The 26,989-nt window shown below is 45.9% G+C and overlaps 1 protein-coding gene and 1 pseudogene across 1 annotated transcript in view; both read right to left on the reverse strand.

The window, feature by feature from the left end:
- Positions 1-24,707, reverse strand: LOC117071103 (annotated as a pseudogene).
- CORO2B (coronin 2B) overlaps positions 23,738-26,989 on the reverse strand; it is a 153,355-nt gene continuing 150,103 nt past the window's right edge. The window contains exon 12 of the mRNA XM_033189603.1: positions 23,738-25,699. Coding sequence (XP_033045494.1) covers positions 25,568-25,699 — 132 coding nt within the window. The 3' untranslated portion in view covers positions 23,738-25,567. The remainder of the gene's footprint in view (positions 25,700-26,989) is intronic.

The raw sequence follows: 26,989 nt of genomic DNA on the forward strand, positions 1-26,989 counted from the left end.
CTATATCAAAGTGGACCCATTGGAAGCATAGCCCCAACCATTGTTCACAATCTTATGGACAAAATTCATAATTTCTTTTTTTTTTTTTTTTTGAGATGGAGTCTTGCTCTGTTGCCCAGGCTGAAGTGCAGGGGAACGATCTTGGCTCACTGCAAGCTCCACCTCCCGGGTTCAAGCCACTCTCCTGCCTCAGCCTCCCAAGTAGCGGGGACTACAGGTGCCTGCCACCACGCCAGGCTAATTTTTTGTATTTTTAGTAGAGACGGAGTTTCACCATGTTAGCCAGGATGGTCTCAATCTCCTGACCTTGTGATTCGCCCGCCTCCGCCTCCCAAAGTGCTGGGATTATAGGAGTGAGCCACCGCGCCCGGCCAAAATTCACAATTTCTGGCACATATACACTAACTGGTTAAAACATCCAGAGAGAGGACGTTCAGAATTTCCACATATTTGTAGAACTCCCCATCCCAGAACTTGGGCAGTTTGGAGAAAATGAAATTGTCAATCACCTGACTCCAGAATGTGGAATCCAGCAACTCAGAAAGCAAATCCTTGGCCTCTTCCAACAAACCTTGCACACAGCTGTTGACTTCCTCTCCAGCAAGTCTGCACTACACAGCTTTCTCAAGCGATTCTGTGTCAAGCTTCATTATGTGCTGAATTCATTATAGCATCTGCTTTTTATCAGGATCTGTGGTTTCATTGAATTTTACTAAAAATGGCTTCAGGGCAGTGTGAACATTCCCCAGGAGCTGTGCCACCTGGGACTTCTTCTCCCTATACTCCTCAACAAGTAGTTCTTATCATCAATGTCCCTAATGTTCTTGCAATAAAGGACATCACATTTGAAGTAATCCTTCAACACCCTTCTCAAGATAATGAAAGAGATGTAGGACCTGGCGTGCCCTGTGGGACATACATCTTAGATGGTTGGCCTGGACCATGTCACCTTTCTCCCATCTTGAGGTACAAATGTGTCCTTGCTCCCAGTGAGGCTGTTGCAAAGGTGAAGCTTACGTGGCTTGGCTGGGCCCAGTAGAAAGGGACCATGGAGGCCGTATTCTCTGACCTTTATCCTGCTCCCTGGAGGAACCTGCCATGGCTGGGAATCCCAGGCCCACAGCCACGGCAACAGATACTTCTCCTTTTTCTTATTTTTCAATCTGCTTACCTTTTATTCTTTTTCTTGATTAATTACACAGGCTAGGACCTCAGTACAATTCTGAATAGAAATTGTGAGAATGGCTATCTTTACCCTTGTTCCCAATCTTAGAAGAAAGCATTCATCTTTCACCATTATGTATGATGAGAGCTGTAGTTGTTTTTTAGATGCCTTTTATCCGAGTGAGGGAGTTCCTTTCTTTTTTTTTTTTTTTTTTTTTTTTTTGAGACGGAGTCTCGCTCTGTCGCCCAGGCTGGAGTGCTGTGGCTGGATCTCAGCTCACTGCAAGCTCCGCCTCCCGGGTTCACGCCATTCTCCTGCCTCAGCCTCCTGAGTAGCTGGGACTACAGGCGCCCGCCACCTCGCCCGGCTAGTTTTTTTGTATTTTTTAGTAGAGATGGGGTTTCACCGTGTTAGCCAGGATGGTCTCAATCTCTTGACCTTGTGATCCACCCGTCTCGGCCTCCCAGAGTGCTGGGACTACAGGCCTGAGCCACCGCGCCTGGCCGGGAGTTCCTTTCTATTCCTAGTATGATAAGAGTTTTAAATGTGAATGAGGTTGAATTGTTAATATATATTATGGGGGGATTTTTTGTTTGCTTGTTTGAGACAGGGTCTTGCTCTGTCACTCAGGTTGCAGTGCAATGATGCCTTCACAGTTCACTGCAGCTTTGATCTCTGGGGCTTATGCAATCCTCCCACCTCAGCCTCTTGAGTAGTTGGGACCACAGCGCACACAACCACACCTGGCTGATTTATTTTTTTCAGTAGAGATGAGGCCTCCCTTTATTGCCCAGGCTGGTCACAAACTCCCGAGCTCAAGCAATCCTCCTGCCTGAAGTGCTGGGATTACAGTTATGAGCCACCTCGCCCGGCTGAGTGTTGAGTTGTGTCACATACTTTTTCTGTTTTTTTTTGTTTTGTTTTTTTTTGTTTTTTTGGTTTTTGTTTTTTGTTTTTTTAGACAGAGTCTTGCTCTATCGCCCAGGCTGGAGTGCAGTGGTGTGATCTCAGCTCACTGCAACCTATACCTCCCAGGTTCAAGCAATTCTTCTGCCTTAGCCTCCTGAGTAGCTGGGATTACAGGCACATGCCACCATGCCCAGCTAATTTTTTGTATTTTTAGTAGAGACGGGGTTTCACCATGTTGGCCAGGCTGGTCTTGAACTCCTGACCTTGTGAATTGCCCACCTCGGCCTCCCAAAGTGCTGGTGTTACAGGCATGAGCCACTGCACCTGGCCTGTTGTTGTTGTTGTTTTTCCTTTTTTTTTTTTAGACAGATCCTCATTCTGTTGCCTGCCCAGGCTGGAGCACAGTGGCATAGTCTCGGTTCAGTGAAGCTTCTGCCTCCCAGGTTCATGTGATTCTGCTGCATCAGCCTCCTGAGTAGCTAAGATTACAGGTGCACCACCACACCCAGCTATTCTTTTTTTTTTTTTTTTTTTTGTACTTTTAGTAGAGATGGGGTTTTGCCATGTTGGCCAGGCTGGGCTCAAACTCCTGACCTCAAGTGATCCACCTGCCTTGGCCTTCCAAAGTGCTGGGATTACAGGCGTGAGCCACGAGGCTGGCCTCACATGCTTTTTCTATATCTGTTGAGATACTTACATGGGTTTTATCATCTGTTTTATCAAATTACCCTTGATTTCCTGGAATAAAGCCCATTTGATCATGACGTATTATCCTTTTTATATATTACTGAATTCAATTTGTTAAAATTTTGTCTAGAATTTTTTTCCATCTATGTCCATGAAGTATATTAGTATGTAATTTTATTTTCTTGTAATGCCTTTGTTTAGTTTAAGTATCAGGGTACTACTAGACTTAGGAAATGTCTTGAGAAGTGTTACTTTTCCCTCAATTTAAAGAAAGTTTATAGATTTTTTTTTTCTTAAATGTTTTCTAGAATTCACCAGTGAAGCCAAATGTTCTGGTGTGTTCTTTGAGGAAAGATTTTTAAATTACAAATTTAATGTTTCAAGTAAATACGGGACTGTTTTAATTTCTTCTACAGTAAGAATTGTACTCTGTGTCTTTCAAGGAATTTGCCCATTTCATCTAAGTTTTAGAATATGTGGGCATAAGTTGTTTACAATAGTCCCTTATTATCCTTCTCACAGCTGAAGTATCTGTGGTAATGTCCCCTTTTTAATTTCCCTTTCATTGTTAATTTGAGTCTTCTTTTTTTCTTGATCAGTTGAGCTAGTTTATCAACTTTGTTCATCTTTTCAAAGATCCAGTTTTAAGGCCAGGTGCGGTGGCTCATGCCTGTAGTCCCAGTACTTTGGGAGGCTGAGGCAGACAGATCACCTGAGGTCAGGAGTTTGAGACCAGACTGGCCAACATGGGGGAACTCCGTCTCTACCAAAAATACAAAAATTAGCTGGGTGTGGTGGGACATGCCTGTAACCCCAGTTACTTGGGAGACTGAGGCAAGAGAATCACTTGAACCTAGGAGGTAGAGGTTGCAGTGAACCGAGATCGTGTCACTGCACTCCAACCTAGGTGACAGAGCAAGACTCTTTCTAAAAAAAAAAAAAATTAGCTGGGCATGATGGCTCATACCTGTAATCCCAGCACTTTGGGAGGCTGAGGTGGAAGGATCACTTGAGGCCAGGAGTTCAAGACCAGCCTGGGCAACATAAGTGAGACCCTGTTTCCATAACAACAAAAAACAGTTAGCCAGGTAGATGGCATGTGCTTGAATTCCCAGCTACTGAGGGGATGGGGGGTTGCGGTGGGAGAATCACTCGAACAGGGAGTTTGAGGCTGCAGTGAGCCATGGTCAGGCCACTGCACTCCAACCTGGGCAACAAAGCAAGACCCTGTCTCAAAAAAAAAAAAAAAAGCCGGGCGCGGTGGCTCAAGCCTGTAATCCCAGCAGTTTGGGAGGCCGAGGCGGGTGGATCACGAGGTCAGGAGATTGAGACCATCCTGGCTAACACGGTGAAACTCCGTCTCTACTAAATATACAAAAAAAAAAAAAAAGTTATTCTGGGCTTGGTGGTGGGCACCTGTAGTCCCAGCTACTGAGGAGGCTGAGGCAGGAGAATGGCATAAACCCAGGAGGTGGAGCTGGCAGTGAGCCGAGATTGTGCCACTGCACTCCAGCTTGGACGAGAGAGTGAGTCTCCATCTCAAAAAAAAAAAAAAAAAATTCAAATTTTGTTCCAAATTAATTAATATTTTCCATTCTCTTCTTCTTCCTCCCCCTCCCCCTCCCCCTCCTCCTCCTCCTCCTCCTCCTCCTCCTCCTTCTTCTTCTTCTTGATACAGAGTCTGTCTCTATACCCAGGCTAGAAGTGCAGTGGCACCAGTCTCTTCTGGGCTCAAGCATCCTCCCACCTTAGCCTCCCAAGTAGCTGGGACTACAGGTACGCCCGCTAATTTTTGTATTCTTTGTAGAGGCAGGAGATTTGCCATGTTGCCCAGGCTGGTCTCAAACTCCTGGGCTCAAGCAATCTGCCCGCCTTGGCCTCTCGAAGTGCTAGGATTACAGGCGAGAGCCACTGCACCTGCTCTCTTTGTCTATTTTCTATTTCATTACTTCTGCTCTTTATGATTTCCTTCCCATTTACTTTGGGTGTATTTTGCTCTTTTTTTCTAGTTTCTTAATATAGAGGCTTAGAACACTGCTTTTAGGCACTTCTTATCCAAAGTAACCAATTAAAGCTGTATATTACTCTCTAATTTATTAGCACCATTTTAGATGTGTCTTATAAATTTTGGCTTATTGTGTTTTTATTTTCATTCAGTAATAAATATTTTCTATTTTTCAGTGCAATTTCTTTCTTTCTTTTCTTTTCTTTCTTTCTTTCTTTCTTTTTTTCTTCCTTTTCTTTCTTTCTTTCTTTTCGAGACAGAGTCTCACTCTGTCACCAAGCCTGGAATACAGTGACGCCATGTTGGCTTACTGCAACCTCCACCTCCCAGATTCAAGGGGTTCTCCTGCCTCAGTCTCCTGAGTAGCTGGGATTACAGCCATCCACACTGGCCAAATTTTGTATTTTTAGTAGAGATGGGGTTTCCCTATGTTGATCAGGCTGGCCTCGAACTCCTGACCTCAGGTGATCCACCTACCTTGGCCTTGCAAAGTGATGGGATTACAGGCGTGAGCCACCATGCTCAGCCATCAACGCAATTTCTTCTTTAACTCTTAGGTTACATGGAAGTATACTGTTTAATTTCTCAGTATTTAGGGATTATCTAGATATTTTTCTTTTTCCTCTTTAATTAATTAATTATTTTTCCAAGACAGGGTCTTACTCTGTCACCCAGGCTGAGTGCAGTGGTATGATCTTAGCTCACTGCAACCTCTGCCTCCCAGGTTCAAGCAATTATCCTACCTCCGCCTCCCGAGTAGCTGAGATTACAGGCATGCGCCACCACACCCGGATAATTTTTGTATTCTTAGTAGTGATGGGGTTTCACCATGTTGGCCAGGCTGGTCTCAAACTCTTTACCTTGTGATCTGCCCCGCTTGGCCTCCCAAAGTGCTGGGATTACATTACAGGCGTGAGCCACCGCACCTGGCCCTCCTCTTTAATTTAATTCTGTCATGCTCAGAGAATATATTTTGTATAATTTCATTCCTTATAAGTTTATTGAGATCGTATATGGCTTAGAATATGGTCTATATTTGTGAATGTTCTATGTGCCCTTGAACAAGATATGTATTCTGCCAGTGCTGGGTATCATGTTTTGTAACTGTATATCAGGTTAAGTCATTTAATAGTATTATTTAAATATTTTATATACTTATTGGTTTTCTGTCTCCTTGTTCTGTCAATTAGTAAGAGATAAGTGTTGAAATCTGCAACTGAAATTGTAGATTTGTCTATTTTGTCTTTCAGTCTGTCAGTTCTTTTTTCATGTACTTTGAAACTCTATTACTTGGTGTATGCATATTTAGTTATGTCTTCTTGATGACATAAACTTCTCATCATAAAATGTCAGTCTTTATTTCTGCTTATAATCCTTTCTCCTGAAGTTCACTTTGCACAAATCGATACATCCATTTCAGCTTTTTTCATGATTAGTGTTTGCTTCATATATATTATATTTTTTCTATTCTTTTACTCTTAACCTACCTATGCATTATATTTAGCGCTTATTTAGGTAGACTTTTTATATAGTCTGACATCTCTGCCTTTTAATTGGAGAGTTTGGGCCATTTTTATTTAATGTAACTATAAATATGGTTGTATTTAAATACACCATCTTGCTATTTGTTTTCTATTTGTCCCTACTGTTCTTTGTCCCTTTTTCCTTGTTTTTTCTTTTTTTACTTCTTTTTTACTTCATAAAATACTTTAATGATTTTATTTTATCCCTACTTTTGGCTTATTAGCTCTATCTGTATTTTACTTTTGAATGATTGCTCTAGAGTCTACCATGTACATCTTTAAATTATCACAGTCTAACTCCAAATAATGGTATAAAACTTTACATAGGCCAGGTGTAGTGGCTCACACCTATAATTTCACACTTTGGGAGGCCGAGGCAGGCGAATCACTTGAGGTTAGGATTTGGAGAACAGCCTGGTCAACGTGGTGAAACCCCATCTCTACTAAAAATACAAAAACTAGCTGGGTGTGGTGGTGTATGCCTGTAATCCCAGCTACTTGGGAGGCTGAGACATGAGAATCACTTGAACCCGGGAGGTGGAAGTTGCAGTGAGCCGAGATTGTGCCACTGCACTCCAGCCTAGGCAACAGAGTGAGACTCTGTCTCAGAAAAACAAAACAAAACAAAACAAAAAACAAACAAAAAAAACACACAGAAAACCAACTTCACATAGTTAATAAGAACCATGAAGGTTCTGAGGTAATATTCTACTTGCAAGCATACAAATTAGCCTGTCACAATTTTACGCTAGTAGAAGATTCAAGATTTTTTTGTCTGCCTCTATTGATGGTATAAAAAGTAAGGGAAAAAAAAAAGACTCTGAACTTGTGCATCCTGGGTCAAAAACAAAGAATCTTATAACTCATACCACAGTTAGTAGTCAGTGGATGCTATACATACAGTGAATTTGCATTCCAGTCAATGAACCCTGGGCTTAGGAAACCCCAGTCTTTTATAAGGGTCTGCAAACATATCTTCTCAAGCTTTGCCCTTGAGGGACAAATGCAAGTGGCTTTATTATTTTCCTCGGAATGTTGTTCTTCACAGTGTTTTTACATTTCTCAACCAATTCCTCTGTTTGAATGTTGAGTGTATGTGTAAACACATACTCTCAGCGGACAAAACTGAAGTGTAATACCTCTGGTGGGCTAAGGTCACATTTCTCAGGCTCCTTGTGAAGAATTTAGGACATAGCTGATAGATGCCAGCCACACCAAACTGGCCTCTGTGGTAGGCCTGAGACCATTTGCTTCATTTCTCAGTTCTGCTGTTTGCTGCTATAAGGCCTTGGCTACACTGTGAATATTCCCTAGACCTTGATTTTCCTAGAAGTTAGCTGGGCATAATAAATAATGCTTGTATTTTCTCGGCATCTTTTCATCACTTGAAAATTTTAAGAAGTTTTTGTACTTATTGAAGGGCTCTTTTAGACTTATTTAGACAAATTTTCTTTGATCCTATGTCTCTCTTGTGTACACATAAAAAACAAATATAAGCAAAATAAATTGGTTATGGCTCTCCTAAGACTTCTCCACAATTAGAGTCTGGTTCTTCTGAATCACCATGGCTCAGCATTGTTGATGTCTGTGTTTTTTTGACACAAGATTGTATACTCAGTGTTAGCAAGAGGTTGAAGAGGCAGCATTTCTTTTTCTTTTCCTTTTTTTTTTTTTTTTGAGACCGAGTCTTGCTCTGTTACCTAGGCTGGAGTGCAGTGGCATGATTTGGCTTCCTGCAACCTCTGCCTCCCAGGTTCAAGCGATTCTCCCACCTCAGCCTACCGAGTAGCTGGGACTACAGGCGTGTGCCACCATGTCTGGCTAATTTTTTTTTTTTTTTGTATTTTTAGTGGAGATGGGGTTTTACCATGTTGGCCAGGCTGTTCTTGAACTCCTGACCTCAAGTGATCTGCTCACCTCGACCTCCCAAAGTGCTGGGATTGCAGACATGAGCCACTGTGCCCGGCCAGGATTTCTTAATAGGACACTTCATATTTTGCCTTTGGAATTTTCTCCCTAACGAGTAACACTGATTTTGCAAGTGCAAGCAATAAAAGTGTCTCAGAACTGCTGCATGGTTGAATGATTTGAAGATGTTAAAGTAGGAAAAATCAGGGTTTTTGAATTGGAAAATACAGTATGGAATGTATTTTTCCTCATGTGATGTGATGATCAGTAAATAACCTGCCTTCTGTTTCTTCATAGTCCTTTGTGATATAGGTCCTTTTATCATCTCTTTATTTTTGGGGTTTGAAACTAAATCTCAGAAAGCTAAAGAAACCTGTGCAAGCCGCTGGAGGAAGGGTTAGTACCCAGCTGTGTCTGACTCAAAGCCATCCCCTTTATATTTCTCTTCCTAAGCCTCCATTCTGACTTTTTTTTTTTTTTTTTGAGATGGAATTTCACTCTTGTTGCCTAGGCTGGAGTGCAATGTGCAATGGCGCAATCTTGGCTCACTGCAACCTCCACTTCCTGGGTTCAAGCAATTTTCTCACCTCAGCCTCCTGAGTACTAGGATTACAGGCACCCACTACCATGCCCAACTAATTTTTGTAGTTTTAATAGAGACGGGGTTTCACCATGTTGGCCAGGTTGATCTCAAACTCCTCACCTCAGATGATCCTCCTGCCTCGGCCTCCCAAAGTGCTGGGATTACAGGCGTGAGCCACCGCGCCTGGCCATTTCTGACTCTTTAAAAATTTTTTATTTTGCCCTTGGGGATTAGTAGGCGTTGGGCACTCCGTTTCTCCAAGCCATACCAGCTTGGGGAACAGAATATAATTACATCATAAAGAGCATGAATAAAACAGTGTTTCTCTGACTCAGTCTCTTCCACGGAATTGCAGGAATCTTAGAGCCTCTCAAATCCCTCTCAACCAGCTTAGGGAATCCCCAAGGGATCTCACATGTGATTCCCAATTAGTCCACCTGACCCTTCCTCAGTCAGTTTCTGTCCCTTGCTTGTCCTGTGGGCCTAAAGCCAGCGGCCACATATTCCCTGGGGAGGGCTTTCATCCTGTGCCCCCATAGGATCGAAACCGTCTCCACACGCGAGGGGCTCTCCTGCTGCTCCTCACCCGCAGGGCTGGGTCCTTGGAACAGCCTTGTAGGGTGTATTTCTCTTCTAAGAGAAGCTTTTCTGACCTTTACAAAAAATGATTCTCCCTCCTTTAGTCTTTCTGTCTCTGGCCTAGCCCCCCACCCCCACTCCAAACCCTCCAGACACGCTTAGATGTACAGCAATTTATAGCTGAGGTAGCTTAGGACTAAGCTCTTGGTCAAGGGACCCCCGCAAAGACAGGCCTTGTCTCCCTGTATTAGTTTTACTTTGTTATTTAAAAAAAAAAATTAGAGATAGGGATCTCACCATGTTGCCCAGGCCGGTCCCAAACTCCTGGGCTCAAGCAATCCTCCTGCCTCAGCTCCCCAAAGTGTTGGTATTCCAGGCGTGAGCCACCATGCCCAGCCACTGTATTAGTTTTCTATTGCTATAGTAACAAGTTACCACAAATGTAGTTTCGTAAAACAGCACCTAGTTATTATCTAACAGCTCTGTGGGTCAGCAGTCTAGGGAAGCTAGGCTGGGTTTTCTGTTTAGGGTTCTCATAAGGCTGAAACCAAGGTGTCAGCAAGACTAGGCTGTTATCTGGAGGCTCTAGGGGAGAATCTACTTCCAAGCTCATTTGGGTTGGTAGAACTCAGTTTCTTGCGATTGTAGGACTGAGGATCCTGTTTCCTCCCTGGTGGTCACTTGGCGGTATCTTTACTCCTAGAGGCTGCCTTCATTCTTTCTCATGCTTTTCATGTCCCCACCTGTCCCAGCAACGGTGAGTTGAGTACCCCCCATGCTCTGAATCTCTGGTTTCCTCCTCCTGCTCCTCCTCCCCCTTCTTCTTCTTCTTCTTTTTTTTTTTCTCTTGTTGAGATGGAGTCTCACTCTGTTACCCAGGCTGGAGTGCAGTGGCACTATCTTAGCTCACTGCAACCTCCACCTCCTGGGTTCAGGCAATTCTCCTGCCTCAACCCTCAGCCTCCTGAGTAGTTAAAACTACAGGCATAAGCCACCACGCCTGGCTAATTTTTGTATTTTTGGTAGAGATGGGGTTTTGCCATGTTGGGCAGGCTGGTCTTGAACTCCTGGCCTCAAGTGATCCACCTACCTTGGCCTCCCAAGGGGAACTTGGGGGTCCTGCTGTCTGACACCAGGAATTAAAGTGGAGAGTTAAAATTCTGGAGAATTTAATTTTGAAAAAAAATTTTTTTTTTTTTGAGACAGAGTCTCGCTCTGTCAGCCAGGCTGGAGTGCAGTGGCGCGATCTCGACTCACTGCAACCTGTACCTCCCAGGTTCAAATGATTCTCCTGCCTCAGCCTCCCAAGTAGCTGAGATTATAGGCATGCACCACCACACTTGGCTAATTTTTGAATTTTTAGTAGAGGTGGGGTTTTACCATGTTGGCCAGGCTGGTCTCAAACTCCTGACCTCAGGTGATCTGCCCATTTTGGACCCCCAAAGTGCTGGGATTACAAATGTGAACCACTGCGCCCAGCCCTGAAAATATTCTTTACTCAGAAATCGATAGAAGAAAGTATGTTACCTCCCTTGTGGGAGGTAAATGCCTTCAAGTCTTCAGCTCTTGCAGGTGGTAGTCTTCAGAGCGTGGTTCTCTTCGGTGTGAGGGAGGCTTTGGGTGCTGCGTGCTGGTGCTGGGGAAGAGGGACAACATGGCACATAAGCCTGGGCAGAATGAGTATGCTTAGGTCCAGGAAGCTGGGTTGACAGACGCAGGCTTTTCTCAGGTGGGCTTTCAGCCAGTGCTTTGGGAAATCTCAGACAGAGGCTGTGTGGCTGAAAATCAATCCACACACATCTGGTCAGGTCTATTTTGTGTGGGGGTCTACCACATTCAGGACCTCACCAAACCTCAGAGAAACCCCTCTAGGTGGGTTATAGAGGCTTCATTTTACAGACAAGGAAACTCAGACTCAGAAATTGAATGATATGTTCAAAGTTACACACTGAGGCACAGAGGCAGGACTGGAGCCTGCTCTTCTGTCTTGTAGTTCAATGCTCTTTCTGTTTTTGTAGTTGCCTCCTGGGTTGGAGGTAGGAAGCCGTGGTTTGTCCCTGATGTATTAGGTGATGGTAGAAGCTCCTCTACTTGTTATTCAAGTCCTAGCCTACCTCTTTCCTCAGTCTGTACTAATCTCTTGTTTCTTCTGAATTCCTACAACATTCATTTATTCATTCATTTTGAACTCAATACATACTTATTGAGTGCCTATGACCTACTAGGCACTGTGCCAGATGCTGGATACAATAGGTGAACAAGACAGACACGGTCCATCTCTCAATGGCTTTCAGAACTGCCTTCACTCTTGGGGAAGACAGACAATTATATCAGTAACAACGGTGAAGTGTGATGAGTGTTGGGATGGGGAAATCGAGGATGCTATGGGATTACCAGGGTGTAGGTTCTGACCATTCTAGTGATGTAAAGGATGTTTCTTGGGAGGTGGCATTGAACCTGAGACCTGAAAGATGAGACGAAATTCGCCAGACCAAGAGAGTAGGCAGCTGATCCATGCAGAAGGAATGCACTATACGAAGACTAGGAGGCAAGACAGTCCCTGGACACAGTTCAGGAAATCAGAAAAACAAACGAAAACGAAAAGGTCTGTCTGGGATGTTTTTTGACACCAACCAATTCCCCGACACCAGCTGGGTACCCAGCAATTCAGTTCAATTCTGACACTACCTACCCAGAATTAGTGTGAACCCCACAGCTTCAGGGCTCAGTTGCACAAGACTGCCCCCACTTCAGACTCCAGTCCCAAATCTCAGACCACCTGTACTTCTGACCAACTGGCTGTAAATCAGGGGTTCCCATGAACCCCTCCTCAGGTTTGTTAATTTGCTAGAATGGCTTGCAGAACTCAGAAAGGCACTTTACTTACAGTTAAGTTTTTATTATAAAGGATATCCTGAAGCATACAAATGAACAGCCAGATGAAAAGGTACATAGGCCAGGTCTGCGAGAGTCCTGAGTGCAGGAGCTTCTGGCTTTGGGTAGGTGGGGTGCATTCACCAACTCAGAAGCTCTCAGAAGCTTCCCGTTCAAAAGTTGTATAGAGGCCAGGCGAGGTGGTTCACACCTGTAATCCCAGCACTTTGGGAGGCCGAGGCAGGCAGATCACTTGAGGTTGGGAGTTCAAGACCAGCCTGGCCAACATGGCCAAATGTTGTCTCTACTAAAAATATAAAAATTAGCTGGGCATGATGGCGGGCGCCCATAATCCCAGCTACTCGGAAGGCTGAGGCATTAGAAACTCTTGAGCCTGGGAGGTGGAGGTTGCAGTGAGCTGAGATTGTGCCACTGTACTCCAGCCTGGATGACAGAGCGAGACTTCATCTCAAAAAAATAAAAAGGTGTATAGAGCAGTGGCTCATGCTTGTAATCCCAGCACTTTATGAGGCCAAGATGGGAGGTTCACTTGAGGCAAGGAGTTCAAGACCAACCTGGGCAACACAGTGAGACCCTGTCTCCATAAAAAAATAAAAGTAGGCCGGGCGCAGTGGCTCACGCCTGTAATCCCAAAACTTTGGGAGGCCGAGGTGGGCAGATTACCTAAGGTTGGGAGTTCAAGACCAGCCTGACCAACATGGAGAAAACCCGTCTCACTAAAAATACAAAAAATTAGCCGGGTGTGGTGGCGCATGCCTGTAATCCCAGCTACTCGGGAGGCGGAGGCAGGAGAATCACTTGAGGTGGAGGTTGTGGTGAGCTGAGATCATGCCATTGCACTCCAGCCTGGGCACCAAGAGTGAAACTCCATTGCAAAAATAAATAAACAAATAAATGTAAAAATATTAACCTAGTGTGGTGGCACATACCTGTAGTTCCAGGTACTCAGGAGGCTGAGGTGGGAGGATCTCTTGAGTCCCAGAGTTTAACGAGGCTAAGAGTGAGCTATGATCATGCCACTGCACTGCAGCCTGGGTGACAGAGTGAGACCCTGTCTTTAAAATAAAATTAAGGCTGGGCGTGGTGGCTCACACCTGTAATCCTAGCACTTTGGGAGGCCCAGGCGCACAGTTCACTTAAGGTAAAGAGTTCAAGACCACCCTGGCCAACATAGTGAAACCCTGTCTCTAGTAAAAATTCAAAAATTAGCTGGGTGTGGTGGCACATGCCTATAGTCCCAGCTACTACAGAAGAATTGTAGTATTCTACAATTCTGATGAACTGTAGAACTGATGCAGGAGAATTGCTTGAACCCAGGAGGCGGGGGTTGCAGTGAGCCAAGATCATGCCACTGCACTCCAGCCTGGGCAACAGAGTGAGACTCTGTCTCAAAATAAGTAAATAAATAAAATAAAAATAGTATCACAAGTTTTATAGAGCTCTATCTACAGGCCCCCCTTCTCCACTTCGAGGTCAGTAGGTAGGGCTGAAAGTTTCCATTCTCTTTTTTTTTTTTTCTTGTATGTTATTCCAATGAAAAGTTTCCATCCTCTTTTACAGGGTGGCACTCTGTTGCCAGGCTGGATGATCACAGCTCACCGCATCCTTGACCTCCTGGGCTCAAGCGATCTTCCCATCTCTCAGCCTCCCGAGTAGCTAGGACTACAGGGTATGCACCAGCACGCCCGATTAACTTTTTTTTTTTTTTTTTTTTTTGAGACAGAGTCTTGATCTGCTGCCCAGGCTGGAGTGCAGTGGCATGATCTTGGCTCACTGCAAGCTCTGCCTCCTGGGTTCATGACATTCTCCTGCCTCAGCCTCCTGAGTAGCTGGGACTACAGGCGCCTACCACCATACCTGGCTAATTTTTTGTGTTTTTAGTAGAGACAGAGTTTCACCATGTTAGCTAGTATGGTCTTGATCTCCTGACCTTGTGATCTGCCCACTTCAGCCTCCCAAAGTACTGGGATTACAGGTGTGAGCCACCGCGCCTGGCCTAATTTTTGTATTCTTTTGCAGAAATGGGTTTTTGCCATGTTGCACAGACTGGTCTCGAACCCCTGGGCTCAAGCAATCTGTCCACCTCAGCCTCCCAAAGTGTTAGGATTACAGGTGTGAGCCACTGTGCCCAGCCACGTTTCCATCCTCTAATTACCTGGTCTTTCTGGTGCCAGTCCCATCCTGAGGCTCTACCCTAACTCACCTCATTAGCATAAACTCAGGTATGATGGAAAGGGGCTCCTAATAAATTACAAAAGATATTCCTATCTTTCAGGAAATTCCCAGCTTTTTAGGAGCTCTGTGCCAAGAACCAGAAACAAAGGCCAAGTATTTATTTTATTATTACCACAGTCTATAAGGAACAGAGAGTTTCAGGCAGCAAATGGCAAGAGATGAGGTCTCAGAGATTAGAGGACCAGGCCAAAAAAGAAAGAAGTTAAAAAATCTCAAAAAAAAAGAATTTCTACTTTCCATTAGGGCAATGGGGAACCACCAAGGGTTTAAGTAGGGGAGTGACTGTGATTTGATTTGCATATCATAACAATTACTTTTGTGTCCTTGTGATGAAAGGGGCTAGGTGCGGTGGCTCATGTCTGTAATCCCAACATTTTGGGAGGCCGAGGCAGATGGATCGTTTGAGGTCAGGAGTTTGAGACCAGCCTGGCCAACACGGTGAAACCCTGTCTCTACTAAAAATACAAAATTTAGCCAGGTGTGGTGGTAGGCGTCTGTAATCCCAGCTACGTGGGAGGCTGAGGCAGGAGAATTGCTTGAACCGGGGAGACAGAGGTTGCAGTGAGCCAGGATCGTGCCACTGCCCTCCAGCCTGGGCGACAAAGCGAGGTCTCAAAAAAAAAAAAAAAAAAAAAAAGAACTAATTAAAGGGACAAAGCTGGAAGCTGTTGTGGTAATCTGGGTGGAGACAATGAGGGCTTTGGAGATGATCATGAAGATGGAAAGAAGTGGGTGGGGCTGTGAGAAGGTAGAACTGGTCTACCTTTGATTTTGGATGCCCTGTGATCTCCATCATTCTTCCAGCAGTGAATTGTGCTGTACCTTAAGACATTTGTTTTTATATTATTTCTACTTCCTCAATGCTGTTGTCTTTTTGTGCATTTCTATCTTGTCTCTCCAGCATTCCTTGAGATCAGAGATTGACTCTCGCGCCCAATCCATATTTAATTGTTTGATTCTTTGGACCTCAGCTTCCTCATTGCTAACTTGGGGAATCCATGCCTTTCCTGCTTTGTAGGGTTATTTTGAAGATCCAGCATCTGATCAGATAAGGTGGTGAAGAAGCTTTAAATAGCATGCAGATGCAATTGATTATTATCATCAAGAAATTACCTGTTTGCATTAGGTAAGCACTATCCAGAGTGTAGTCTGGTCAGAATGCAGTCAGAAAAGAGAAGTAAGAAGTTGAGGTACCCTCTCTTGTCTGGTTGATTATTAAGTTATGACTGAAGGTCAATCAATAATAACCAAATAATATTGACTTCAGCCAGAGAGAAACCTGGAGAAAATGTTTACCCTCATAATAGACAAAAATTGGAAACCAGTGGTTTCAGGTATCTACTGGTGTAATTCTAACACCTCAACTCTACATGAGATTGGTTTGAACCCCATCCCACAATCTAGGGGAAACCCCATGCCTTCTGCAAGATTTCTGTGAATTCCCTGGGCTTAGGTTTCTCAGCGTCATCTCTGGCTCTAAATTTCCTTATTTGCTGTCTTGTGGCCAAACCTCTATCTCAGAATTGCCCCAAAAGTTGAACATAGCCCTTTCTTTATTGATGCCTACCTACCCTGCTTCCACAGGGCAGCTTGTGTCATAGACATTTATTGGAGATTTGGGGAATGGATTACATTGGAGAGAAGAGTTGGATTGCAAAACTGCAGTCCAGAAAATTTAAAATATAAACTTATATCTCTCTAAGAGTTTCCCCAGTTTCCCACCTACTAGGGCTTTAGTTTCTAACCACATTGCTTAGCTTTCTTTTTTCCTCCCTTATTTGTTCTTCCTTATCCCCAGATTCCTGTTCATTTCTTACGCAGAGCTATTTGGCGACCTTTGTTTTTTTTCTCCCAGCTCATGTCTTCAGGGCCTCACCTTTTACCCCCAAGGGGCCTATCAAGGTATTTCCCCAAACAAAGACACTTCCTTCCCTAAAAGGAACTCTGGGACCAGCTGATAAAATAATAACTTCTTTTCTACTGCAATGACAAGGTTGCCAAACTGTGCCTGTTCTTTGGGAACTCCAACATTAACTGGGCCTTCTGGCCCATGGGAAAAGTAACCAGTTGGCAATCCTTGTGACTTAGGATGCACCCAAGATCTCATTGAATTTAATGCTTGCAAGTTTGGGAGGAAGGCTGGGAAGTTATGATTAACCCATTTTATGATGGGCAAAAGTGGGGCTTAGAAATAGTTTAGCAACTACTGGATGAATGAGCTTCTGAGCAAGAACTTGAACCCAAATCTGAGCTCATTCAATTTTCTCTTTCTTGGGAGTCTTTATGAAAATGGAAAATGGCCCTTGCTTGTTAGTCAAGCCAGCTGTTTTGACAATGAACTTGGTGCCCTGGTGCAGAAAGTCAAAAGAGACATGAGCAATGTGGCAGATAGGTTGTACTAAGTGCTGGGAGGAAAAGATAAGCTGTCAGTAGAAGCTTTTCTGTGTTGAGACAGAAATGTTGTCTCCCCAAGATAACCATCTTGAGGCTGTTAGGCAGGGCTCTGGCTAAGGAGGAATCCAGCAGGACTGCTTTGGGAGCCACTTCTTAAGGCTCCTCTGTCATGCCTTTCCCTGATGCCTTCCCCTGTCCCTTTCCCTACACCCTTTCCTCCTTTAAGGCCTAGTTCCCACGGCCTCTGGGAAGCCATCCCTGGCAGCCACACCTGGGTTAAATCCTCTGTCCTGGAAATCCTGTGGGCAATTATTCTCTACTTTGCACCATTAGCAAGTTCTAGACCAGTGGCTTTCAAAGTTTGTTGATTGCAACCCATAGTGAGAAACATATTTTATTTTGCATCTCTGTATGTATAACATACCACTTTCTCTTTCTCTTACACACACACACACACACACAGAGAGAGAGAGAGAGAGAAATATTGTGTGTGCACTATTAAAAAATGTTTCAAATTTCATCTGGTCATTCTGATGCTTTAAAACCTCCTGAGGTTTTCCATTGTATAAAAAGTACATTCCAAGTAAATAGCCTGAGTATAAGGCCCTTTGCTGACTGTTCTACTCGCCAGCCTTCTCGTTGGCTTCAGAAACTCAAAGCCCTTTGGGATTCTCCCCACATGCCAGCTGCCTCCTTTCTCTCACTTTGCACATGCTGTTCCTCTGACTGCAGTGCTGTTATCCCTCTTCGAAATGGTTAGAAAACTGCTTTCACTTTAGGAACTCAGATGACCTGTCACCACAAGGTCTGTCCTCTGTCTTCTGCATTTTGATTGCTCTGATCTAGTACTCATCACACTGAATCGTAATTACTGATGTACATGTCTGCATCCTTCCGTAAACCAAGCCCCCAGGTCCAGTGATTTGTATATTCAGTTGGTTTTTATGTCACTGGCACCTACCGTAGTGTCATTGTCCAGCAGATGTTCATTGAAAATTAGCAAAAGGGCACTTTTCCTCCAGTTCCATATTATCATTAATTAAAATTCTTCCATTCCATATGGTCTTAATAGCTCTGGCCATTTATATATACGTGTGTGGTGCAAGGAGTGGGAGAGGGTAGATTTTGGAAGTAGTCACAGTTGATTCTACAGTTCCTGGTGTACCTCCTCCCACTCAGCCAGTAGTTTTCATTGCTAGAGGGAGGATCAGGGTTCTGATAGCTGGAATACACAAATAAATAAACAGTCAGTGCCCAGCTTTTGAGTTTTTAAATAGATTTGCAAAAATTCATGGCTGAGACAGTGAAGTCTTAAAAGCCAAGGCTTTTGTTTATTTTTATCTAATTTTTTTTGAGACAGTGTCTTGGTCCTGCTGTGTCACTTAGGCTGGAGTGCAATCACGGTTCACTGCAGCCTCCACCTCCTGGGCTCAAGGGATCCTCCTGCCTCAGCCTTCTGAGTTGTTGGGACAACAGGCATGTACCAGCACACTTGGCAAATTTTTTACATTTTTGTAAATATGGGAGTCTTGCTATGTTGCCCAGGCTAGTTTCAATCTCCTGGGCTTAAGCAATCCTCCTGACTCGGCCTCCCAGTGTTGGGATTACAGGTGTGAGCCACCATGCCTGGCCAAGGCTTTCGATTTGAAGAGAAGAAAGGGCACAATGCCAGAGAAAGCAGGTCATAAGGTTTATGCCACAAGTGGTAGACTGGGAAGAAAATGGGTGAAGAGACAGTGTACCTCACCTTATGCAAGTTTAGGGATTGGAGCCACCTGGGGTGGAGTGGGAGGAGATCAGTGGGTGGAACCAGATCAGGAGGGATCAGGTAGGCAGGGCAGAGTCAGCAACAAGAGGATCAGGGAAAGGCTGAGCATCTGCTGCCCCAGTGGCCGGGATCCCTATGTGCTGGGATCCCTATGAGGCATGCCTCGCATTGTGGGGCTGTTTGGTGGTGGCTGGGCCTTCTGGTCAGGACCCTACCTGTCAAGTGCCCAACAGAAGTGACACCTGGCCAGCTCTGTCCGCTCACCCCATCCAGCTACCCTCCAAAGGGACAGTGGTGATGTGGGAGGAAAAACCCTGGCATTCCTGGTGAACTGAACAGAACAAGCCTGAGATTTCACCCTGAGGGACACAGTCGTGGCAAATCCTAAACTTTTACATACTTTTAAAATGTCTTTAAAATTAAAGAATACCTTCCTCTCTTATCCTGTTACCCTGAGATAATCACTGCTAATTATCTCAGTCCTTCCAGACATTTCTCTCTGCATCGAATGTGAATTTTAATTATAAACCAGACTGGAACCTCTCTGAGACCAAGAACTACATCTTATTCTAGCACCCAGGACAATACTCGATGCAGAAAAGGCATTTGATAAATATTTGATAAAATAATTTTGAATGAAAACTGTCTCAAAATTCCAGTAGGCAAAGAAAAATAAGCTGTTTTCATTATTTCATTATTATGAATGACTTTCAGACAGCTATGTGAATTTCAGGCCAGTGGGGGATACGCTAGAATCGGAGACGGCTGGTGGGTGGGGGATGTAGAATCACTTGGATCACACTGCTAAGAAGCTCTAGGGCCTGCCAGGTCTTTCAGTGATTAAAAAATCCCAACAAGCTATCTCTTTTCTTTCTTCCTCTCTCCTTCCTTTCTTCCTTCCTTCCAATAGAGATGAGGTCTCACGATGTTGACCAGGCTGGTCTGGAATTCCTGGCCTCAAGCAATCCTCCCACCTTGGCTTCCCAAAGTGCTAGGATTACTGGGATTGTAGGCATGAGCCACCTCGCCCCGCACCCAACATGCTTTCTAAGACCAGCCCTTCCTCTCTCAGGTAGCCAAAGGACATTTGTTAAGCAAGCTGTGGCCAGCATTGCTGTTGTTGGTTTACAAGGGGATTACAGAACACGGTCCCTATCTTTGGGGAGTGCCCCATTAGACAGCAGGGGGTGGGTCATCTCTGTCCCAGTTCTGGTTCCATTTCTGAGAGTTCTCCTAACCTGTCCTCCTCTTCCTCCCTCTTCCCTGTTGCCTCCCTGTCCCCTCCTCCCACCCACCCCTCGGATCAAGGTCAGTTTCTTATCTCAGCAAGCTCTCTTAAGCCTGCCATAACTACTGTCCCAGGCTGGGCCACTCCTATCTCCTACCCAGACAACCCACCAGCCCCCACCAGACAACCCACCAGCCCCCACCGTTTCCTGGCTTGTGTTGCTCTCCAATCCCTTCCACTGAAGCAGCCAGAGGGAGGTGTCCACTCCTGATTCAAGCCCTTCCTTAGCTCTGCATGGTCTGGGGTGGAGTCCAGCCTTCCAGGGCAAAAATTTAGGGCTTCCCGGGTCTGGCTCTGGCCTCTTCCTCTGTGTCCTGGGCTATTCCCATGCCTGGGAAGCAGAGACCCTGGACGACTGGTCCTGTTTGTCTCATCAGGAGCTTCCTGGAGGCTGTGTGGGCTGGAGCAGTAAGCCCCAGGCTGGGCTGGGCTGTGCTTGGCTGAGCTGCAGAGGTCTGGCCTGGACACCTGCTGCCCCCACTGCTGGTTTTTTGTCCCCCATTCACTTTCCAGCTCTTCCTTCTACCACCCCCTCAGCCCAAGCCTCATCAAATGCAGACTCTCCAGGCAGAAAGGGACCCTCCCTGTCACTGTTCCTGTAGGGAAACTGCTCAAGGTCACAGAGCAGGTCAGAGGCTGCCTGGGTGGGGTGAGAACACCCAGACCAAGCCTCTTTCCTGTGCTTCAGGGAAGACCAGGCAGGGTCTCCACAGTTCCAGAGGGAGGAAGGTGAGGTGCGTGCCCTCCTCTGGCTGCGCCTTGGAAACAGTTGGTCTCTGGGCTGCCCTCCTTCAAGCCTCCCTTCTCCACTTTGGGTGCTTTGATTCCTGGCTGTTCTGTGCGCCTGCTTTGCCATGAGGCCTCAGTGCCTATGGTTGGATCATTAATTCTGGAGTGAGTGGGAGGTGCAAAAGGGACCCAGTTTAGAAAAAATGGGCTTGATAGAAAGGCCATAATCTGCCACCTGCTGGTTGGATTCAAGTTTCTACAAACTCCTGGTCTTTGAATCTTGCTGTCATCACTGCGACCTTGAAATCCAAGATCTCTGCTCAGTGTCCCTACCTCTCTCCTCTCACTCAAGACCCACCGTCTTTCATTGTTCCCCTGTCCCCTTCACTGGATCCATTCTCCCGATTCACACCTGCATCTCAATCCCAGGGGGATTTGCACATGGAGATGGTTCTGGCAAGGGCAATGCTTAACCCAAAGAAACTGTGTGCTAATGGGGGGATTCTGGGCAGCGTGACAAGCCAGATGCAAGGGAGGGGCTCTGGGACAGGAGCTTGCTAGAACTCCTCTCACCCGATCTCTAGACACTCACCTTCCTTCTCTGAGTAAGACTGACCCATTTGTGCTTGTTACTGAATTAAAATTCCAAGGAAAGACAGGCTGCAGGTTGTTCCCAAATAGGAAACACACATACACAGAGAATGAGGAGCCTCTGCCAACATCCCAGGCAGGCCTCTTCCCCTCCCTGCACCATAGCCCTACAGTCCCTGTGCAGGCTGACCAGGGGGAGGAGAAGGATCTGGTAATGTTTCCTGTGGCCAAGGTAAGTGCCTCTGCTCCAGGCAGCCCCCATCACGGCAGCCCTTCCAAACAGGAAGGCTGGGGGGCGGGGGCCTGGAGGTGGGAGTGTTTTCAACATGAAGTCATTTCCCACAGTGAAGAAGCAGCCACGTTCTGCACGGTCCACTGGCAGTCTGGGATGTTTGCCCAGCACCAGGAGAGAGTCTAAAAATGCCCAAGCCCATCTTGGGATCTCAGGAGGCTGGCTGGAAGACAACCCAGGAGTTGTTCAATCCCAGAACAAACTGCCCACTCCACACTGAACCCAGCCTAGGGTGAAGCTCTTCCCAGCCTCCAAGGGCTCCAGGTCCTGCTGGATGATATGATGTCTATACATAGATCACTGACTGGAGCCCCTCAAGAGCAGGGCTTGTTCTTTCTCACATCATGGTTCCCAGCACCTGGTCCTAAATAGATGCAGCTACTTGGTATGTGTTAAACTGAGTTGAAAATTCGATTAGGTGTCAGGGGTGGGATAAAGAGTTGTAGGCACGCGCAGGAGGATACTCTTGCTGATGGTAAAGGCATTAGGGACATCTCCATAGAACAGAATGGTCTGAAGTTTAGCCTAAGATATCCTTACTTGGAGAAAAGAAGGGAGCACACACCTGGTAGGGAGCATGGCAGTGAGGACAGGTTCAAAGAACCATGAACAGCACTCTCCTACATCATTATGATAATTAAAGCAATGTGTTGGACTAGGCAGTGTAATTGGCAATGTGTAACTGGCAGAGGGGCCAGTGTAACAGACTAGGCATGGAATATATAACATATGAAGAAATTAAGGATACACAGCCAGCCAATGGGGAATTGATGAGTTAATCAACAAATGCAGTTGGGAAAATGGGCTAGTGGGGAGACAGAAAGCAAGTTCAAGCCCAACCTTAGACATTGTACCACAATAAATCATGATAAACAGCTGCCCCGTTGGGCTCAGAATCGGAGATTAGGTGGGACAGAGGTACCTATGAGACAGATCACCTTATCTATTCACCTGTTCCCTGAGCTCCAGCAAAAGTGATTTTCTGCACCCAAGTCCTGTAGGAAGCCATTCTTTGCTTCTCTTTTCCCAATAAATGTCTTTTTTTATTTTATTTATTTATTTTTTATCACTCGTGCTAGACAATGGGTGGTCTTTGGGATTTGTCCCATCCTCTCAACTGCTGGTATAATGGAAACCTAGGATGACATACCAGGAAGGGACCCTAGAAATTGTCCTATTGCCTCATTTTATAGATGGAGAAAATGGGGCCCAGGGAGAAAAAAAAGCCTTACTCAATGTTGCGCAACTAGTTGAGGGCAGGGCCAGGCCTGGACCACCCCTTCCCTGTGATCCTGCCCATTGTTCCTCTGCAGCCCTTTATCCTTTCTTCCTCACCCCTTTTCTAAGGCCCACACTGCTTTCCTCTGGTTCTTCTGAGTTTCCTGTGGTGTCCACACTGCCGGGTGCCTGTTCACTTTGCAGCCTGACAACTCTTATTTAAGACAAACTTGGACTACTGAGAGAGTGAGGATGTCTAGCATCCCTGGTCTCAGAATGGGCCCCGGCCACCCTCCCAGAACAGACTCTGCCCAGCTCTGAGTCTGGCTGGGGACTGGCAACACAGACTTCTCTGGTTCTGGCTCAGAAGATCCAGTCCCTGTGTGTTTCCCCCACTACACTGGCTGAGTGACCTTGAACATGTCACCACTTTGGGCCTGACTGCTTTTCTTGAAAACAGGAATAATCGGACCTACCATTTAGAGCTGCTGTGAAGATCAAAGGAGTCAAGTATGTGGAATCCTGCCTGATAAACTGCAAGGCACCATTCCAGTGTAGAGTGTTGGTCTCACCCAGACCCCAACACGGGGCAGCATCTATTGAATAGTGGTAGAACAGTGGTTCTTAACCGGGAGGTGATTCTGACACCCCAGGGGACACTGGGTAACATCTGGGGACATTTTTGGTTGTCTCAGTTGGATGGGGGTTGCTATGACATCTGATCGTTGAAGGCAGGGATACTGCTAAATATCTTACAATGTACAGGGCAGCGCCCATAGCAAAGAATTATTCGCCCCAAATGTCAATAGTGCTGAGATAAATGAAAGTGTGAAATTATATCTGTAGGTATAGACGTGGGTTGTCATTCCAGAAAAGCAAAGGAGCTGTGGGTGGGGAGCTGACCATCAAGGTACCATGGTGACCAAGAACAGGAACCACCGGGGTTAAATGAGATGGCTATGCCCAGGTTTGATAAGTTGAAAACATTTTATTTCAATTCTATCCTTGGGAGGCAGCATAAATAATCACAGAAGACCACAAAGGTCATTGGGGAAGAAAAAAAAAAAGCTCCAGAAATGTGGGGAGGAGGAGATGAGTGCTGACACTGTCTAGCTGTGGGGTACGGGGTGAGGAGGCCCTACTGTAGCTGGCTGGGAGGATGGAGGTTCTTAGAGGAAAGGCCCAGCTCACCTGGAGGGGCTTGGGTAGCCCTGGCCTCTGTGGATGGGATTTTCCGTAGGGCGGCCACGGGAAAAGCAGGTATGGAGTATAATGCATCTAGTAGATCCTAGCTAATGAAAGAAAAGAGTGGACACCCATTTCTCGATTTCCAGATCTCACCCCAAACTGTGACTCTTCTGAGAACAGTGTTTATAAACTCTTTGTGGGTAGTGGGAAATGAAAGGAGGAAAAAAGAAGGAATAAAAGAAAATGTGTACAAGATCAAATGAAATGTGACATCTCAGAGCTGCGTGACCTTGGGCCACTTCTCTCGGTTTCCTCATCTGCAGAAGGGAGTAGATGTGAGGCTCAATGAGATCCTATGTGTCAAAGGACTGCAGAAACTTTAAAGTGCTATACGGATGCAAGTGGCTGTGGTCATTCTACGTGCATAAGGCTGAAAGTGGCTGAGATAGTGGTGCTGAGACACACGCAGAGCATCCCTAGAAGCCATCAGACCCTGGTCTGCCTTCCCCAGGGCCAAGCTCCACCCTTCTCAGCCTCAGCTTCCAGGAGGACGAGGCCTCATCTCAGATGGAGTACCCTAGGGAGGGTGGTGGTGACAACCGAGGGTGGGGACCTGAAGGATCTAGGGGCACAGCGTGAGGGGCCTCAACTGGGCAGTGTGGCACATCGGCACTACTGGTGCTGGGTAGACGGTAGCAGTGGCTTCCAGTTCTCATTCTCCGCAGAGACTTGGGCACTGGTGAAGCCCATAATGGGATTGGCATCTTGATGCAGTGGGAAAGGCCCTGGCCTTGGGGTCTGAACACCCAGGGTCCTGGTTGTGGGTCCATTGTCGACCTGCTGGGTGACTTCATAAGTCACTTCCCCATTGCAACCCTCAGTTCTGTCATTTGTCAAATGGGGACACTAATCCCTACCCTGCCTGGCTCACAAATTGAATGGGAAAAGGGTGTGCAAGAGCTTTGAAGAGAATCATGGGGAAGGCAAGGGGTCATTATGGCCTTGGAGAGCAATCCTCTGAATTCCCTGAAGACAAGAGGGTGGGAAGGGAAGAGACAGAAAGAAGCCGGGCCGCTCGCTGCCCTCGTCGGGTGAGGCAGGCTTCTGGGGCTGCTGGGGGAAGAGGGGGTGGGACGAAGGAGGGATCACTGCAGCCTGCAGTCCAGCACTTACGCTGTGGTACCTTCAGTGATGCTGAGAGCTTCAGGTGGGAGTGCTGAGATGTCCTGGCAGCCCCCTTCACAGGGGAGAAGTCCAAGTTCTAAGTCTAGCTGAGATCCCGCTTCCCCCTTTGCTTCTTGGTCCACTGAGATAGAGCCCCGTCAACCCCAGAGTCTGTGGTCTTCACCCAACTGAGGGGAAGCCTGGGTCCTGGGATGGCAGGGAAAGGGGCTGCCGGCGGGGGTCTCCAGGAGAAGCTGGGGACTTTTATTAGCATGAGGTCAGGAGGTCAGAGGTTGGCTTCCAGTTCTCGAGGTGGTAGGCGGGGGTCCTCAGGCTGGCCCCCTCTCCTGTCCTGGCTCTGTCTCTGGGGTCACTGGTAAGGGAGAAGTTAAGGGACGAGTAGAAACGACGGAGAGATCGGCTTAGAAAACAGCCCAGCTGCGGAGCTAACAGTTCTTGGGGCTGTTGCGCAAGTTTTTCAGTTCCAGCTGGAGCTGCCGAATGCGGATGTCCTTCTGGGACAGCTCTTCTTTCAACCGTCGAATCTCATCCTGCTGCCGGAAGAACATTCGAAGGAGCTGGGGTGGAGGAAGAGAGGGGGCCAAGGAGGGCCCAGGAGAGAGCAGGTGAGACAAGGATTTCCCAGGTGAGTCTCAGTTGCCTGCCGCCCGTGCCCTCACATTCCCCCAGGCCTCCCACTGCTTGATCCACTTATTCTCCCCAGCCACTCATCACCACTGCACCTCTCCCATCTCTAGCTCAGTGCACAGCTCTTCCTTTCCCTTGTGAGGCAGGAAACAAACAAAATCTGCGTCATTAACTGATTCAGGATCACTGAAAAAGGAGTGACCAAACAGTCCAGTTTTCCAAATATCCCAAGCTTGTCCCTTTCTGGGTCCTAACCTAATGCTTTTCTTTACCATTGTATTAATAGATGTATTAATTATTACATCTATAATAATATATAATAATAGATGTACAATACATAATAGATGTATAATAATACATAATAGATGTATTAGTACATGTATTACATTATTATTGATAATTTACATATTTATTTATTTTTGAGACAAAGTCTCGCTTTGTCGTCCACGCTGTAGTGCGGTGGCGTGATTTTGGCTCGCTGCAACCTCCATCTCCTGGGTTCAAACGATTCTCCTGCCTCAGCCTCCTGAGTAGCTGGGATTACAGGCATGCACCACCATGCCTGGCTAATTTTTGTATTTTTAGTAGAGACTGGGTTTCACCATGTTGGCCAGGCTGGTCTCAAACTCCTGACCTCAAGTAATCCGCAAGCCTCAGCCTTCCAAAGTGCTGGGATTATAGGTGTAAGCTACCGCGCCTGGCTTGTGTTGATAATTTAGAACTTTCTAAAATGCTTTGTGTCGTTCTCTTCTTAAGGAGGCTCAGGATGCAGAATGGAATCTAGCTTTTTTCCTACTGATGAGGAACTATGACAAGAATACCAAAGTTTGCACTGGTCAGGGATTCATGTACAGCTATCTTGGCAGATCTTCACCCCAACGACTCTCTAGCTTAACCCGCCTCCATTTCTCCTGTAAAACATATTGACAGATGTCCACAAAACGCTGAGCCCTGGAAAGCAGCAGGCTCCTTGTGGCTCCTGCACACCTGAGTTGAATGTTACTCACAGTCAATTGTGTTTGGCCTCAAACTTTCTGGTATGAATTACATTGTTATTGTAATTGCATAATTTAATGAAATACGATACAAATTGATGAAATGAGCACAAAAAGAGAGTTGTTGTTTCTATAAAAACTTAATTAAATGCTTTAGAAAATCTTGATAAAGGTGATGCTAAAAAAAATTGCAGCTGAATTAGGTGTGGAAGATGTAGCCCTAAA

The sequence above is a fragment of the Trachypithecus francoisi genome, unplaced genomic scaffold (genome assembly GCF_009764315.1).
Source record: "Trachypithecus francoisi isolate TF-2019V2 unplaced genomic scaffold, Tfra_2.0 Lachesis_group3, whole genome shotgun sequence".
Classification (NCBI taxonomy): Eukaryota; Metazoa; Chordata; class Mammalia; order Primates; family Cercopithecidae; genus Trachypithecus; species Trachypithecus francoisi.